Raw genomic sequence first — 18,698 nt, forward strand, 5'->3', positions numbered from 1 at the left:
GGTTTTACACTGTCATAATCTTTTAATTGCCCAGAAAAGAAGGTATTGTTAATTTCCATCTTAGAGCTGGGGTCTTCTACTCTGAGAGGCTACGGAACCTGCCCAAGATTAGACAGCTTTTCAGCAGGAGGCCCTGGAGGGGAATCCAGATCTGAATGGAACTAAAAATCCATACCCTCCCCATCACACCGCTATACTACGAGCACAGGAGAACGAACAGGTTTTTACAGGTGTGGAAGGTAAAAACAGAAAGCTGGAAGAGATTAATGTAAATGGCAACACTGAAACAGAGTAAGAAGCCAATGCGAAAGGTCTGGAAACATGAAATAAACCATCAATGAATACGCTACGGCAACAGCAATAAAAGCCAAGCGTGAGTCCAAACTCCTTCTGTTCCTCTGACAGTTTGGGAATTTTAATACCATTAAATGTTGCAGCATGCTACTAGTGTAAATGCTACCTTCTCTAGAAGGGGGCAAATAAGACAAAATGAAAACGAGTAAGTTGACGGACAGGTCTCTAAGGCACATATAAAACCAAACAATATTTGACTACATAGAAAAAACAACCTAGCTGAGATCCTACAGAGCAAATCCTGTGAAAATGGCCTACACAGAGCCAGCATGGGGCTACTGGGAACCAAAGCCAGTTCTTGAACCTCATTTGAATACAGGTGGAAAAAGCAATTCAGATAGACAATTCACTATGAGGTTTTTTAAAAAAAAAAATAAGATAGTAAATTTAAAAATGAAATCTAAAGCAACCTTGAAGTTGATTCTGTAGTTTCTTTTTTTCAGGATCATCAGATTCTCCTTCCCCATCACTGTCATTCCTAATAAAAAGAATTTAATATATTCAAATGATCACTCATTGCTATCAAAATAAGGCAAAAATGAAGGAAAAATTAATCTGAAATATTTGTACTTTAAGTGGCAAAATAAGACATTCGTATTAGAAGTTATCTTTATTTTATTACTTTCAATAAGAATATATTAAATAAAATAGTAAGCAGGCATGTTATCTGTCAATATGGAATCATGAACAGGAAAGGGGCAAAAAGACCAGAATGAAGTCAGGAACCAGCTCCAAATTCCCATGACATACCTATGTATGTGCACATTTATAAACGCATGCCCCACACCTCATTCCACAAAAGACTTTAGATGAGTTACAGGAGAGTTGTAAACAACATAAAAACACCAAACCAGGCAAACTATGTATCAGAACAAGAAGCCATAACCAGGAGAGAAAAACCCCGAATATTAATTATTTAAAGTATCAAGGTCTGTAATCCTTAGGTTGGGGGTTCCAAAGAATAGATAAAGCTTTTGATGAAAATGAACTGAGACCAAAAGACAAGTAAATCAACCCAGATATTTCATATCTAAGAATTTATTCTGAAAAAATAAAGTAAGTTCAAAGAGTTGACGACAAGGATAATCACGCCCACGCTGTTCCCAAAGGGGAAAAAATTAGAAATAGAGTATGCTTAATTATAGGGATTAGTATATGATAGAACACATTGCAGTATTTAAAAATGATGTAGAAATAGTTTATTGGAAAGATATTTACGACACGATGTTGAATGAAAAAGTGGTAAAGCAAAAAAATATGGCATTACATCATTTTTTACATATCAAATATAAAGGGGGATTAAAAAGCTAGACATCTTTTCCCCCAAATGCGACTGGCTTGGTTATCCTAGGATGGTGGGTTACAGGTGACGTGGAGGCCGCCAAACGATTCACCTGACGCCCACTCCAGCCTCGTCCCACCGTGCTTTCTTGCACAATGAAGACGGTGCTTTCGCACAACTGCCCTGCCCGGGCTTCCTTGCAGCTGGGGCCCCACAGGAGACTGAAGCTCCTCCGAGAAGGCGGAGGCAAGCAGCTGAGGTGGCCACTGCGTGCAAGGAGACCATGCCTGCGAGCAAACACCCTGGCTTTGCGGAGGGAGCTGGGCGGAGGTCCTCCTGCCTGGCACCAGGAGGCCTCGGATCCTTACCAGAACCACCCTGGGGGAGGCGGGCATTTCTCCTAACGTTACGGAATCCAAGCTGGATTCCCTGCCCGCCCTCCCCCAGATCTATAAGGTTAAGACTCTGTAATAAATCCGTTTTTGCTTAAATTGGCCAAGATGGGTCCTGCTATTCGATACAGAATTGGTATCCCCCTGCTAGGGAGCCATCTCAGGAGTGGACCCCACAGGGTCCTCAACTCACAGGGAGGAGAAGACATTTCTCCCGGCAAAGGAGTCTCAGGAAGAGTCAGGGGGTCATTCGAGGTGAACTAAAATTTTTCCAACGGTTTCATTAGTCCGCCAGTAAATGGCCCAACTTTCATGTAAGAAACCCTAAAGTTGATTCCATGTTGAAATGCAGTAATCCGCAAGATCAGGTGGGGTCTGATTTTTGTTATGTCAGTGCTGTAGGTACAGAAGAGAAAATATTCTCAGGTGTCACAGGAACCGCCGATTCCCTGACCATGTCTTGAACAGAGGATATAAAACGCTGAATTTGCAGTTTTCCTCAAACCCTTCGGTGCAGTCTGAAGCAGCCGGTCACCTCTAGCTCTTCCATTCCTTATGTCCTTTGAAATGGCCTTCGGAAGCTGCCCCAAAGCCCTGCCTGCAAGGCACTCCCTTCCCGGCGACCACAGGGATTACCCAAGTAACTTGCGCCACTGCACACCACGAACAGGGGGCGTCACAGTCCCCGTACAGCTGACCAGAACCTCCTGCCTGCAAACCCAACCAGGCCAGATAGCAACGTCCCACAATCTCATTTTCTTAGACGTAAGAGACTATGTTCTGGTAAGACTTTGCTTACAAAAACTGGCAGGGTCAGATTTGGCCTCTGAGTCCTGGGTTGCCAACAGCTGGTTTAAACAAAAGAAACGGATTTCATAAGTTAAATGTAGTTTTCTCTTTTAAGTAGATATAATAAAGTCTAACACTCTAAAATACATACCCTTTCTCCTCCGCTGGATTCGGCTGTCCCTCTTTCACTGGCTTCTGTGGAGTTTTCTCTTTCTTTTTCAGGTACTCCTTTAGTTTTTCTGCTCTATCAAGATACTCTGTACACTTTGCCCTGATACTCTGCTTGGCTTTATCACCCTGGGCTTCATCTATTAAAGGGAAGTGAGAGAGATTTTTCCATTAGTCTTCTATATGGACAGGTTTAAACTCTTAGACACACTTTTGAGACACGGACGATCTAGTTTGGGAGGCGGGGGAGGAAGGAAGGCTATCTCTAAGCCTCGTAACCAACCATCACCACCAACTCCTGTCCGCTTCCCTCCAGCACGGCTGGAAGCCAACAGCGGGTCTGAGGCAGAAAGAAATCTGAGCAAGACACTAGGATGTTAAATTAATGCTAAATAAGAAGAAGAAATTATGTAATATTCTGTGGGTTTTCTATTCTTCCTTTAACATTTTGTGCGGACAGCTGAAAGTGGCTGCTCTCGCATAAAACCAATTCTAAGACCAACAAAAGTAATATCAACTGTTTCCATTAAGTCTACATAAGTTTCATCTCATGGTAGAAGAATGCCGGAAATTCCGTATGTTACAGGTGCCCCCGATACAGTAATTTTACTCCACAAAGGCCTCTGTGGGAGCTATTTCAAAAGCCAACTTGAGCAGTCCATGCAGGGCAAGGACCGGCCCCAATTATCTTAGGATTCATTTTTAGTTTCACTTTTATTTGACAGAAAAACCTCAACACGAAATGAAGAAGCTCAAAAGAAAATCCTAAATTATCCAACCGCTGAAGTTTTCAGTAACAAATAACTTTCAGTTTGCCAGAGAGACACTTTTGTCGTATGCTCAGCCTCCGCTGAAGATCCACGGAGGCAGGGTTTTTACCCACTTTCCCCTCACCGTCGCATCGCGGTGCCTAAAACAGTACCTGGTGCGTGGGAAACATGCAGTACGTATTTGGAAAACATACGAACAAAATGGCTCCCAACCTATTTTTTTAAAAGTACTTAAGAGAGTATTTTCAGAGACGCTTAGAAAATGTGGTTCGTACATAATGTGGGTATATCGCCAGTAAAATAAAAACTATTTACATCGATTATACGGCATTTTAATATTTTTAGGTAGACCAAGTAACAATAACTAGGATAGCTATGCACATTTGTTTGCCGACTACTTAAAAATTATTAACAAGCTACCGGGAATATTTTGCAAATGGATGGTTTAGAATTTTCTGGCATCATATTTCAACTTTTATAAAAGAAACAGAATAATCTTTTCCTTTAACGTTTTAAAACAGAAAACAAACTATGGCCTTACATTTAACTACATGGAGAAAATACTGAACAGCGTGTTGGTAGAGTTGAAGAGCTTCCTCATAGTTCCCAGCTTTGTCTTCCTGGGCTGCTTTGCTAGCAAGATCTATTGCTTTCTGTTTGAAGGGAGGCAAAATCATATCATCAAAATCAAATAAGCAACAACACTGTAATGTAAATGACCATATTGAACGTGTTTTTTTCCTTCTCTTTTCTTTTTTTTTTTTTTTTTTTTTTTAACTAAAAGCAACCTCAGGGACACCTGGGTGGCTCAGTCGGTTGGCTGAGTGACTGACTTCGGCTCAGGTCATGATCTCGCCGTTCATGAGTGCGAGCCCCGTGCGGGGCTGTCAGTCTGTTAGCGCAGAGCCTGCTTCAGATCCTCTGTCCCCCTCTCTCTGCCCGTCCCTCCCCCCCGCCCCGTGCTCTCCCCAAAATAAATATTTTTAAATAAATAAGTAAAAGCAATCTTAAAACAAATCCACCTGTTTTCCCTAAATCTCAATTGCATGTTACTGTACACTATAATGATTTACAAAATGTGAACGACATTTGTTAAATGGGTAAATGCTGACTACTACTTTTACCTAGTACCAATCACTAAGATTCTCATTAATTTTTATTCAACATAAGTCAAGCTTAAAGCTAGTAAGGAATAATCAAATAATATGAAAATTCAAGTTAAAAGTATTCAGGGAAATTCTCAGAAATGCAATGCTGTTATAGATAAATCATATAACAATAGTAAAATGTAAATGGTGTAAAACCCCCTCAGAAGCAATGGGGCAATGAAATTGCAAGAATCTGAAAATGCCCAAATCTTTTAATCCAGTAAGATAGTAACCAGAGGGGTCTTTTTAAAAAACAAAAACAAAACTTGGAAACATTAATTTTAAACAGCAAACAGATGCCACACAATGGAATATTATAGGATCATTAAAATAATATTAAAACATTCACAATATGGAAAAATGTCTATAATGGGATTTTTTTAAAAGCACAATACAATTTTTACATATAGCAGGAGTTCAACTATTTGAAACAATAGCAAAAACAAGCAAAACCCAGGAAAAAGATGTAGAGAAATTTAACACAGCTCATTTTTTAAAAAAAAAATTTTTTTTTTCAACGTTTTATTTATTTTTGGGACAGAGAGAGACAGAGCATGAACGGGGGAGGGGCAGAGAGAGAGGGAGACACAGAATCAGAAACGGGCTCCAGGCTCTGAGCCATCAGCCCAGAGCCCGACGCGGGGCTCGAACTCACGGAGCGCGAGATCGTGACCACGGACGCTTCACCGACTGCGCCACCCAGGCGCCCTAACACAGCTCATTTTTGATAAGACTCAATTTCTTCTTTTTCTGCTTTTTCTCATCTTCTAAAAGTGTCCATAATGAACATGGACTTTTGTGGTATTTAAAAAACAAACAAACAAACAAACACAAAACCCCTAGAAATAGACCCACACAAATATGTTAACGGACTTTTGACAAATTTGCAAAAGCAAGTTAATGGCGGAAGAAACAGTGCTGGAGCAATCAGACATCTTTAGCAAAAAAAAAATAAAGAAATAAAAAAAGACAGAGACAGAGAATCTTGACCTAAACCACAAAAATTAACTCACTACACTGTACACCTGTAACTAATGTTACACTGTATTTAACTAACTAGAAATTAAATAAAAACTTAAAAAAAATCCCGTAAGTTCTTAAAAGCAGAGAATTTTCTCTAGCTGGAAGTAGGAGATAGGAGGCAGGAGAGGTCAGAAAGAATACAAGCCTGATGAAAATCCACCCGACCACACTGGCATCCAAGCAAAAGAACCTGGCTGACAACCACATGAAACTGAAATCTGCCAACACGCATGTGTTTAGAAGCAGACACATCCCCAGAGACTTCATGAACAACCACCAAACAGACAAAAACGCAGCCCTGCTGACATCTCAGTCAGCCTGGTGAGACTCTGAGCTAGAGCCCCGCTGAGCGATGCTCGACCTGGACTTCTAACCCACAGAAACGGAGATAATAAGTTAAGGCTGTTGTAGGTTGAAAAAAAATTAAATCACAATGGATCATGGACTTTAATATAAAATATGAAACCATAAAATCCTTAGAAAAAACTGAAAATCTCCAGCATCTAGGGCTAGGCAAAGTTCTTAGACTATATGTGCCAAAAAACACAATATATAAAATGAAAACAATGTGGGACTGGCATAAAGACAGACACATACATCAATGGGACAGAATAGAGAGCCCAGAAATAAACCTATGTATGTACAGTGAATTAACTCACCACAAAGGAGTCAGGAATACCCAAAGAGGAAAGGACAGTCTCTTCAATAAATAGTGTTGGGAAAACTGGACAGCAAAATGCAAAAGAACGAAACTGGACCACTACCTTACACCATCCACAAAAATTAACTCAAAAGATCTGAACAGAACACCTGGCACCATAAAACTCCTTGAAGGAAATACAGGCAAGTTAAGCTCCAACTCCAGCCTTTTTTGGATTTGACACCAAAAGCAAAGGCAACAAAAACAAAGATGAACAAGTGGGACTCCATCAAACTAAAAAGCTTCTGCACAGCAAAGGAAACCATCAACAAAATGAAAAAGCAACCTACCACATGGGAGAAAATATTTACAAATCGTGTCCTGCTAAAGGGTTAATATCCAGTGTGTAGAGAGAAGAACTCATAAAACTCAATAGCAAAAAAAGCAAGCAACCCAATTAAAAAATGACTCGAGGCTCTGAACAGATATTTTCCCAAAGACATACAAACGCCCAACAGGTATATGAAACAGCACTCAAGATCACTAATCATCAGGGAAATGCAAATTGAAACTACAATGAGCTGTGACCTCACATCTGTTAGAATGGCTATTATCAATAAAACAAGAAATAGCAAGTATTGGTGAGGATGTGGACAAAAGGGAACCCTTGTACACTGTTGGTGGGACTGTAACTGGTGCAGCCGCTGTGGAAAACACTATGGAGGTTCCTCAAAAAATTAAAAATAGAACTACCATATGATTCAGCAATTTCACTATTTATCCAGAGAAAATGAAAACATGAACTTTGTCGAAAGATACATGCACCTCAATGTTCAATGCAGCATTATTTAAAATAGCCAACTTATGGAAACAACCTAAGTGTCCACAGACAGACGAATGGATAGAGAATGTGGTTACGTACACAATGGAATATTATTTAGCCATAAAAAGAAGGAAATCTTGACATGTGTGACAACATGAATAGAATTAAGGGCATTACGCTAAATGAAAGAAGGCAAAGAAAGACAAATACCATACGATCTCATTTATGTGTGAAATTGAAAGAGAAAACATCCACAAATAAATCCAAGCTAATAGATACAGAGAACATCCAGGTAGTTACCAGAGGTGGGGAAAGGTGAAACAGGTGAAGGGAGTCCAAAGATCCAAACCTCTAGTTATAAAATAAATGTCATAGGGATGTAATATACAGTACGGTGACTACAGTTAATAACACTGTGTTGCATATTTGAAAGTTGCTAAGAGAGTGTCTTAAAATTCTCATCACAGGAAAACCATTCTTGTAACAATGAAAGGTGACAGGTGTTAGCTAGACTTACTGTGGTGTCATCTCACACTGCATACAAAAAAAAAAAATGAATCCTGTTGTACACCTGAAATGAATATACGTCAATTATACCTCAAAAAAAAAAAAAAAAAAAAAGAAAAGAAAAGAAAGAAAAGAAAAATGATAAATTGGACCTCATCAAATTATAAAAGTTTTAGTCTGTAAAAAATCCTATTAAAAGGATGAAAAGACAAGCTACAGACTGGGAGAAATATTTGCAAACTACATATTTATAAAAGGACTAGTATTTTAGAATAGAAAGAACTCCCAAAACTCAACAATTTAAAAACAATCCAAGTAGAAAATGGGCTGAAGACATAAACAGACATTTCACCAAAGAGGATATACACACGGTAAAGTAGCACACAAAAAGATGTTTAACATCACTAGCCATTAGAGAAATGCAAATTAAAACCACCATGAGTATCTTGAAACATGTATCAGAATGGCTTAAAAAAAAAAAAAAAAGTGACAATAACACCAAACGCTCCAGAGAACTGGATCACTTACACATTGCGGGTAGGATGTAAAATGGTAGAGTCACTCTGGGAAACGGTTTTGTTTTGTTTTTGTTTTGTTTTTTTTTTCACAAATCTAAACATGCAGCTACCATATGAACCAGTGACTGCACTCCTGGGTATTTACCCCAGAGAAATGAAGACTTCTGTTCACACAAAAATTTATACACGAACATTCCGGATGTCCTTCAACCATACAGCATGGGTTAAACAAATTGTGCTACACCCATACCAAGGAGTACCGTTCAGTTACAAAAAGAAACTACTTTGATACACACAACATGAATGGATCTTGAGGAAGAACCCATTCCAGAAAGTTACATATCCCAGAAAGTTACATAGTGTATGATTCCATTTATATAACTTTCTGGAAATGACAAAACCAGAGATGGAGAGCATATTAGTATTGTCAGGAAACAGGGATGGGGGGGGGGGTGGCGGGAAAGAGAGGTGATTGTGGTTCTAAAAGGGCAACAGGGGGCTCCTTGGTGGCTCAGTTAGTTAAGCATCTGACTCTTGAGGGGCGCCTGGGTGGCTCAGTCGGTTGAGCGTCCGACTTCGGCTCAGGTCATGATCTCACGGTTCGTGAGTTCAAGCCCCACGTCGGGCTCTGTGCTGACAGCTCAGAGCCTGGATCCTGCTTCAGATTCAGTGTCTCCCTCTCTCTCTGCCCCTAACCCATTCGCATTCTGTCTCTGTCTCTCTCAAAAATAAATAAAAATTGAAAAAAAAAAAAAGTCTGTGTAAGCATCTGACTCTTGATTTCAGCCCAGGTGAGGATTTCATGGTGGTGAGACTGTGCTGGGTGGGGAGCCTGCTTAAGATTCTCTCTCTCTCTATTCCTCTGCCCTGCCCCCGCATGCTGTTTCTTTTTCTCTCAAAAAATAAAAATACACTAAAAAAATTTATAAAAGGGCCACAGGAGGGGTCCCTGTGGGTAGAACTATTCTGTATCACGACTTTGATGGAGGATCCAGGTACTTACCCATATGACACAGCTCTGTACACACACACACACACACACACACACACACACACACACACTATACATGAATACAAGTAAAACTGGAAAATCTGAGTAAGACTGGTGGAATGTATCAATGTCAACATCCGGGTTATACTGTACTATAGTTTTATAAAATGCTACCACTGGGAGCAAATGGGTGAAGGGTCCACAGAACCCCCTCTATATGATTTCTCACCGTCGCATATGAAACCATGGTTATAGCAAAATAAAACCTTCATCAAAAAACCATCTTTAATATTTAAACACACACACACACGTAAATAACAAGCATGGTTTATTAAAACATTCCACCTGGATTAATCTAAGTAGTAAAACTGTATTCAACAAAAGAGCCAGTAGAAAAAAAGGATCATGGTTATGCTATATTAGAAATCAGCACATAAGAAAAAAACCACTCAAACAATCCCAAACCAACCATACGTGAGAATATTATATTTTGAAGCAGTTGCTAATGGAATGCATAGATGGAATGAAAGCTATAAATAGGAGGAACAGACCTTCCCTCTGTTGTTGCAGGAGGGAAAAAAAATGTTAGAATTGATAAGATGTTGCACAGTTCAAATAGCTGAATTTGGTGCTGAATTTTCAAAAGTCTGGTAAGCTAGGTGGGATATAAAGGGTGAACTCATAGCATTCATACGTATGGGCAACCAGTGGACTGGGGCACCTTGTCACATAAAAATGCACCTAGAAGACTCCATGGCTAAGCCATGCGGGAGAAATAAGTTCTTTCTTATTCTAGCTACAATTTTCTTCTATTATTTTGAATTGCTGTGCCGCTCACCTCTCTAGCTATATATTCTCCTCATTTGCAGTCAGTCCTATTTTCAGCACCACAGTGATGGTTAAGGAAAACTCTTACAGTTGGTATTTAATTACCTAGCTCCAAATACGGTAACAATGACTTTAAACCAGCCCTTCTTTGATGACGGACAGGCCTGTATTTGCACTGTCCAACTGTGAGCCACTAGCTACAATCGGCTTCTGAGCACCCATGGCTAGTGTGACTGACGAGTTCTAAATTTTGAGTAAAATTTAAATTTAAATAGAGGCGCCTGGGTGGCTCAGTCGGTTAAGCGTCCGACTTCCAGCTCAAGTCATGATCTCACAGTTCTTGAGTTCGAGCCCCTCAACAGGCTCTGTGCTGACAGCTCAGAGCCTGGGGCCTGCTTCAGATTCTGTGTCTCCCTCTCTTTCTCTCTCTGCCCCTATCCTGCTTGTGCTCTGTCTCTCAAAAATAAATAAACATAAAAAAAATTAAAATACATAAATTTAAATAGTCACACGTAGCTACTACTGGACAGTGCATGTTAAACCTTTAATCAAAAATGATTTGAGGGTATGTATCTCTTTTCCCCTTGCTGAACACCCCAATTCAACCTTGGTTCTATCAGCATTTTTCATCTGAAATGAAAGTGACTGTGTCTGGTGTGGTTTGGGAGTGCCATTTATTCCTAACCCTGACCACTTCCATCGCACGTGATTCAAAACTACCACCGAGCCTCCCGAGTGGTCAGCCTGCTTCCACACTCAACACCCCGGAGTCCACCTGGCAGCCAACGATGGGCCCTCTTCGGTGGGTTCGCACGGTAGTTAATAAAACCCAGATGCTGGCTCACGGTCAACAGGGCCTTAAATGACCTGTGTGTGCCCTGGCTCCTTCCGGATCTCACCCCAAACCTGTTAGTTCGCCTTTACTCAGGAAGCCTGCGCACGGCTGATCCCTCGGCCTAGAATGTTCTTCCCCAACGGGCGCAGGACAGTCTCTTTCACAGTTCAAATGCCAAGTCCTCAGAGAGGCCCTCCCTAATCTACTGCAGAGGCTGCACTCTGCCCCTGCTCTCGGTTCTCCCCCCACCCCAGAGCTGGTGCCTGGCACACACTGGACACTTAATAACATTGCCGAACGAAGGAAAAAAAAAATCCCCTATTGCTTTCTCAGAATCTTCTTCCTTTTGGTGATTCCACCCCGATCATCTCTAACAACTTTCCTTCACTGGATGTTTTCCTGCCTGTCCATGCTATTTCTCTCCCCTGGGCTCTGGAGACCACCCCCATCTTCCTTCTCTGACATCCACTCTATCAATCACATGCCCACTCTGCTGCTCTCCCCAACGTAACGTTTTTTTTTTTTTTTTTTTAGTTGGGGCCTTCCTCAGCATTAAAACATACGTAAAGTCCTACCTCAGACTCATACCTCCAAAACACAAACGAAAACCCGCTGGCTCTCCCCAGTTTCTAGGTTCCTCCCTGGCTAACATCTTACGTATCTCTTCACCTCCAGGGCAAAATCCCAAAGAGAACCCCGAGTGCGTCCTGCTTTCTTGACTCCTCCAATGCTTCCTGCTGCCTGCCAGGTCTCGCAATGACCTAACTCTGTCCGCAGCCTTCAACCCTCAAAGCAGACATCTGGACTCGGCCTCCTCCTCCGGCCTCCATGGCACCCTTCTCTCTCAGTTCTACTCTGGACTGTGCAGGGATTCTTTTGCAGGCTCCCTTTTTTCTCTCCTTCTATGCCAAGATTCCACAGCCTTCTTGTTCCTCCTCATGCTATGAACTCTCCAAGATACCCTCAACCTCTGCTACCACCTGTATGCTAATAACTCTCCAATGCTTGTTTCCAGCTCTCTCCCTCTAGTTCTACACGTGTCTCCAACTGCTCATGGAACATTTCAAACCCAAAAAGTTCAAGATCACCTGCGCCCAAATATGTGCCTCTTCTTGTAACCCCAGACCCAATTCTTCCCCACTGAGATATCCAACCCAGGAAGAGGGGCGAAAACTCAGCCTCCTCCGCACCCCTCTTTCTAAATGCAGAGTCAAGCCTGACTTCTTCCTCTCCAATCTGTCTTTGATTAATCCTTTCTTCTTTAAGAGGTACTACACTACTTTGGCCCTCCCCATCTCCCATCACACAGAACCCTGCCTCCTAACTGGTCTCCCACGTGCCCAGGGTGGCTACCGGTCTGGCTGTCCCCCATGCACGCATGGTAGTTTCCTTCTAAAACAAAACCCTGAGCATATTACCTTCGCAGACTCCCGACTACAGCAGGATGAGGACCAATCATCTCCGTGTTAGCACACACCCTTCCATGGCCTAACTAGGTTTGTCCACCCACCTTATGCATGCAGTTCCAGTCATGCCAAACTAATGGGACAACTGAGACTTCATGCCTTTGTTTATAGTGTACTCCTCACCTGGAATATCCTATCCAGTTATCTCCCCACATAACTCCAGCTTCTCTAAGACTCGGCACAGTCACGGTCCTCCTGCTGCAAAGTGTCCCTGATACCCCCAAGTGGCCTACCCTATGCTTCCTCTAAATTTCCACTGCCTCTGTTACACATTTCCAAAGATCACACAGTATCCCTGCTAGCCACTTAAAATTTTTTTTTAATGTTTATTCATTTTTTGAGAGAGAGAGAGAAAGAGTGGGGGAGGAACAGAGAGAGAGGGAGACACAGAATTTGAAGCAGGCTCCAAGCCCTGAGCTGTCACCACAGAGCCTGACACGGGGTTCAGACCCATGAACTGTGAGATCATGACCTGAGCTGATGTCGGGCACTTAACCGACTGAGCCATCAGGGCGCCCCAGCCACTTTATATGTCTTTTCACATCAGAATGTAAGCCCTTGGATTTCAAGGATGATATATTTCTTTTATGATTCCCTAAGACTTAGCAAAATGTATGGCACATTTAGGACTGAGTAAACCTTGAGTTCTATGTATACTGCATTACTCGCAATTTCTGCCAACCCTCTCTAAGGTTTATTGCACTTCTAGACTGAGGCATATATTCTTTTTCTTTACCTGGAATGCATCCCATTTTCTGGTCCAAGAAGGCATAACTTCATAGTGAAAAAAGTACAAATGCCTAACACATAAACCTGGATTCGAAACTGTCTTCTATACTAACTAACTGCATGTCTTGGGTTAAATCATAACCTTAATAACCTTTGGATTCTTATACCGTGAAACTGAAGTAATATTCACCTTGAAGAGTTGCTTTGAGGATTAAGATCACACCAAACACCTGGTGGACAGTCAGTGTCGGCACCTTACACATTATCTAAGCTCACATCATCTCCTCTGTGGAACATTTCTCAGTTACCTTTGAAGAGTTAGATAAGCCCTTCCTTTCTGCTCTCCTATACTAACCTTTAATTCTATCATAGCACTATTGTGTTATTTTATAATTTTGAGTTTTAGTTATCTGCATTCCTCCATTAGTTATGAGCTCCTGGTTATGGGGAGTTTTGCCTTGTTTGGTGGGAAAGTTATTTGTTATTTAAGAATATTCTTCATCCAAATTTCCTAGGTTAGAAGGTTAAAAAGGTTTGAATGAGAAAGCGCACCTATGACCCAACCACCATAAAATTAAACATCTCTCCCCGTTTAAAACTAGCAACGTGCCTTTCATTTGTGTCAACCTCTAGCCGATTCATTAAGGAACATCCAACAACCCAATTCAAATATGATGCAAACTGACCATAAAACCAAAGTGCAATTCTTGCAAAAGAAAAAACAGGGGCACCTGGGTGGCTCAGTGGGTTGAGCACCCGACTTCGGCTCAGGTCATGATCTTGCAGTTCTCAAGTTGAGTTGGAGCCCAGCATCATCGGGCTTGCTGCTGTCAGCCTGTCAGCGCAGAGCCTGCTTCGGATCCCCTGTCCCCCTCTCTCTTTGCCCCTCCCCCACTCATGCTGGCTCTCAAAAAATAAAAGCCTTAAAAAAAAAAAAAAAAAGGAAAAAGGTATCAGTAAATGGATGAAAATTATGTTGCAGAATGTCCAAATTACATGCAGTTTTGACAAGCGAAAAGCTGATGAAATAAAGAGTTAACTAAAAAACCAACAAATATGAAGACAAGACACTTCAAAAGAAATCACTTTTGATATTAAAGAAACAATACTTTTATCAAAGAAACAATACTTTTTCCAAAAACATTTACCAAAAAGACCCTTTCTGAATGGGCTACAAAAAAAGTCAACGCTAAGTGGAGATTGTTATATCTTAGTCTAATGCAACCCTGTTGGAAAAGATACACACAAAAATCAACACATGACTTATTCTTCATTCTAAGGAATAAGCCATAGTTGCAATTACAACATTCTGAGACATATAAAACGTTTATTTTCATAATCTTTTGGGTTGATTTTCAAGGTAAAAATCCCAAGAAAGGGACGGCTGGGTGGCTCACTTGGTTAAGCGACCCACTTCCGCTCAGGTCATGACCTCGCGGTTGGTAAGTTCGAGCCCTACCTAGGGCTCTGTGCTGACAGTTCAGAGCCTGGAGCCTGCTTCCGATTCTGTGTCTCCCTCTCTCTCTGCCCCTGCCCCACGCACATTCTGTCTCTCTCTCTCTCTTTCTCAAAATAAACGTTAAAAAAAAAAAAAAAATCCCCCAAAGCTCCTTCCTATCCTACCTCTTTCTGTGTGTGAAATTCTGAGTTCTATTTTAATGTATCTACTTTCAGTGGTCTTTCTTGTCAATTACCCAGGTTTGAGCAAGTCCTCCATTATCCTTAGTGCTTGTACTGGACACTCAATGAATGTCTCATCAACGACTGCAAGACGAAGACAAGGGTTCAATATTTTATGCTGATCTTTTGCCCCAAAATGACCCAGTGGACTGGGAGTCCTCGAGGCTAAGTCACATTCTAAATCCCTCTGAAACCTCAGATCCATTCTGGGCATCGGAGGCACTATTTCACAAATTTCTCAATGAATCTCACAGATGTCCAACAATCATGTCTAAAAGTTTAAGGTTCTACGATTTATGTACAAAACACTGTACTCACTGCGGTAAGGGTGGGGAGGTGGAGCCACAAAGCTTAAGAACACTCCCTGATTTTATATACATTTTGGGAGCCATGGCAGAGTGCACATGAATGCACAGCTCAATGAACTGACGGATTCCTCAAATTCCAAGACTGTCCTCACGTTTCTATTCACCTGACAGCTAAAAGAGAAGGGCTTTGCTACAACCAGCTTCAGACGGAGAACTAAGATCACCAGTGCTTTGCAAACATTACGTTCTTTCCTCTCTGTCTTACAGTGATTGGAGCGTCTGTGCCTCCGGTTCAAAGCTCTGCCCAGTTCTGTTCAAAAGAGGAAGAAAACCCACCTCAACAAAAGTGAAGCGTCTCGCACAGCGGGTGGGCTTGGGAGATCCCGGAGCGGGCGGAAAGCGCCCGACCCTCCCACCTGCGGCTGGGCGGGGGCGCCGCCCTCCTCCGTCCGGCACAGGGGCGCGGCCGCTTCCTCCCTCCTCCCCTGTCTCCAATCCTAACCCCGCGCCGCCCCTCGGCTCCGGCTCTCCAGGACGCGGGAGAACAGTGATACCTGGAGATTGGACGAGGTGGATGCCATGGCGGAGATCCGAGGCGGCTCCCTGGGGAAGAACTAGGGCAGAGGAAGCCAACAGCGGCAACGTCGAACCGCGCCCGGTGTTGCCTCAAACGTGCGCAGGCTGGCAGCCCTCGGACCCGGAGCGACGCCTCCCCTTCGCGAACTGGTTCCAAAGCCGCAAGCCGCTCCGAGCGCCGCCGACCCTTCTCAGAAAACTTCCGCAATTCTGAGCCCCCTCCGGGCTCTCGTCCCGCCTCTGGCCTCAGCACTTCCGCTTTCGTCATCAGCACGCGCGCTACCCAGTCTCCAGCCATTCTGGTCTCGCCGCAGCCCCGGGGTCTCGCGATGCCGGGAGCCCGGAAGCGCTCCCGGGCCTAGTGGAAGTCAGGCTGCGCGCAAGCGCACTGAGGCTCTTACGTAGGGGCGGAGATGCGTCCTAGAGCCAAGATCTGTTACGTTTTCTTCTTTTTCCAGATGTTTTACACTTGAGGTGAAATATTGGCTCTGGCTCCTTTCAGTCCACATCATGGAGCGTGCCCTGTAGTTCTGTGGCTTTTGAGTGAAAAAGTCATCTCGTCCCCAAGACCCACCATTTGGGGACTTGGGGCTCGTTTACTGTGTCTCATTCATTCCGTTTTCTCCTCTGTAAGATGGGGTTAATTGTATATAGTACCCACCCCAGGATTGTGAAGAATGCTAGTAGCATGCGCTGGCATAGTGTTGGGTGAACAGTAAGATCTCAGTAAGCCTCAGCGTTTATTACTCAACACTGTACACTTTATTCAGTAAGTTGTCATGGCTCGGTGAGGTCCTGAGAATGTTAGTAAAAGACAGGTGTGGTTGCTGTCCTCTAGGAGCTCACGGTTTGGTGGGGAAGCAGGCTCCTGAACACAAGTCTTATGAAACTGGCAGATCAGATTATCTTTTACACCATTTATAAGGAAGGTTAATGACGAGAGGTTAAGTGCTTTCTGTGAGATCACATGTCAGGGATTAGTCGCAGACCTACAATAAGACCTTGCCTCAGCCTTTCTATCGTTTGCAGTCAAAATCCTCTTTTTCTTCATCCTTATGTAGGTAAGCTTCCCAAAGGAAAGTGAAATAGGTATTTAATCATTCCTCCATTTTATTTCCTACTCACTCCCTAATTCTTCCAGATCATCTGATGTCTCCTAAAGTTCTTCCCTCGCCCTTCTTACTAGGTGTTGTCAACTACCCAGTTCTTGAACTCTCACTTGTAGAGAATCCTAATATTCTTTGTCTTTCTCCTTCACTGTCTCCCCTTCTTTTTTTTTTTTTTTTTAATTATTTTTATTTATTTTGAGAGCAAGCGGGGGAAGGGCAGAGAGCGAGTGAGACAGAATCCCAGGCAGGCTCCATGCCATCAGTACAGAGCCTGATGCGGGGCTTGATCCCAAGAACTGTGAGATCATGACCTGAGCTGAAATCAGGAGTCAGATGCTTAACCGACTGAGCCACCCAGGTGTCCCACTGTTTCCCCTTCTTATTCTTCTCTATCTGTAGCATTGTGTCAAGAGTCATGTTCTCTTTAATCAAACTACTCCATCCCTGCTCATCTTATCCCCTTCCTGGACTTTATATAGCAATATAATAGAAATGACTTCCAATCTACATCTCTAGGCCTAATGCTGTCTTCTGTCTTGCATTCATAACCTTCCAGAGATCTCCAGAAATCACAGGACTTTCCCACAAGACAAATTCAACACGTTTGAAGTCAAGTTAATGATCATCTACCCCAAACTTCTCAGAATAACATCACGAAAACTCCATCATCCAGGCTCAAAGCTCAAAGTCAGCCCTCTCTCTGCCTTCATCTGCCAGTTCACCTTTCCACCCCTCTGTTCCCTTCCACTTACTGATAAGTGCTGTAGGGATCGCAGCCCTTACAGTGTCAGCACATCATAGACATTTAATAAATACTAAACCTTTTAACTGAGCTGCTTAAAAGAAATTGCTAGATCCTTAATGACTATTGGATAAACCTGATTTTCCCTGAAGATACAACTAGACTCCAATTTACCTTTCACCTCAATCCCTAAGAGTCTATGAAACACCCACTAAACGTAAGTCGACTAGGCATTAAAAAACTACAGAGATGAATATGATATGGTCTTTGCCATTCAGGAGTTTACAATTTAGTGGAAGACACAGACACATAATAGTGAAAAGAGAATCCACTGATATAAATTACCACCATGTGCCAGACTGCTGTGGATATTGGATATGAACCAAACAGTCAAAAATCCCTCTTTTATCACTATCAACAAATCGTGTTAGTATCACGTACTCTCAATATTCAAAGAGAAGGCTATCGTCTGTAAAGTATTTTCAAAAATCCGTAATTTTAGTCTACTCATGAGAAAGCACAAGAAAAACACAAATTGAGGGCTTTTCTACTTCTCAAAAAATGCCTAACCAGGCTCTTCAAAAATGTCAAAGTAATGAAAGATAAGAAAAGACTGAGAAACTGTCACAGATTGCAGGGAACTCAGGAGACACGACAACTAAATGCAATATGGGATTCTGGATTGGATCCTGGAACAACAACAAAAGACATCAGTGGAAAAACTGATAAAAAAACACAAATTAAGTCTGGATTTTAGCTAATAGTACTACACTGAAACAAATTTTATAGGTTTTTTTTTTTTTATGTTTACTTATTTTCGAGAGAGAGACAGAGTGCAAGCAGGGCAGGAGCAGAGAGAGGGGGAGACACAGAATCTGAAGCTGGCTTCAGGCTCTGAACTGTCGGCACAGAGCCCAATGTGTGGCTCAAACTCACAAGCTTAGATATCATGACCTGAGTGGAAGTCGGATGCTTAACCGACTGAGCCACCCAGGCACCCTGAGTTTTGATAAATAAACA

At 42.3% G+C, this 18,698-nt stretch overlaps 1 protein-coding gene across 1 annotated transcript in view; it reads right to left on the reverse strand.

Annotated features, from left to right (window-relative positions):
- Positions 1–16,089, reverse strand: part of VPS4B (vacuolar protein sorting 4 homolog B) — a 31,874-nt gene extending 15,785 nt beyond the window's left edge. Inside the window, exons 1-4 of the mRNA XM_003995236.6 lie at positions 15,806–16,089; positions 4,297–4,408; positions 2,969–3,125; positions 765–832 (exon numbers count right to left, since the gene is read on the reverse strand). Coding sequence (XP_003995285.1) covers positions 765–832; positions 2,969–3,125; positions 4,297–4,408; positions 15,806–15,832 — 364 coding nt within the window. The 5' untranslated portion in view covers positions 15,833–16,089. The remainder of the gene's footprint in view (positions 1–764; positions 833–2,968; positions 3,126–4,296; positions 4,409–15,805) is intronic.
- Positions 16,090–18,698: the final 2,609 nt, after the last annotated feature.

The sequence above is a fragment of the Felis catus genome, chromosome D3, assembly GCF_018350175.1.
Source record: "Felis catus isolate Fca126 chromosome D3, F.catus_Fca126_mat1.0, whole genome shotgun sequence".
In the NCBI taxonomy this organism is placed as follows: Eukaryota; Metazoa; Chordata; class Mammalia; order Carnivora; family Felidae; genus Felis; species Felis catus.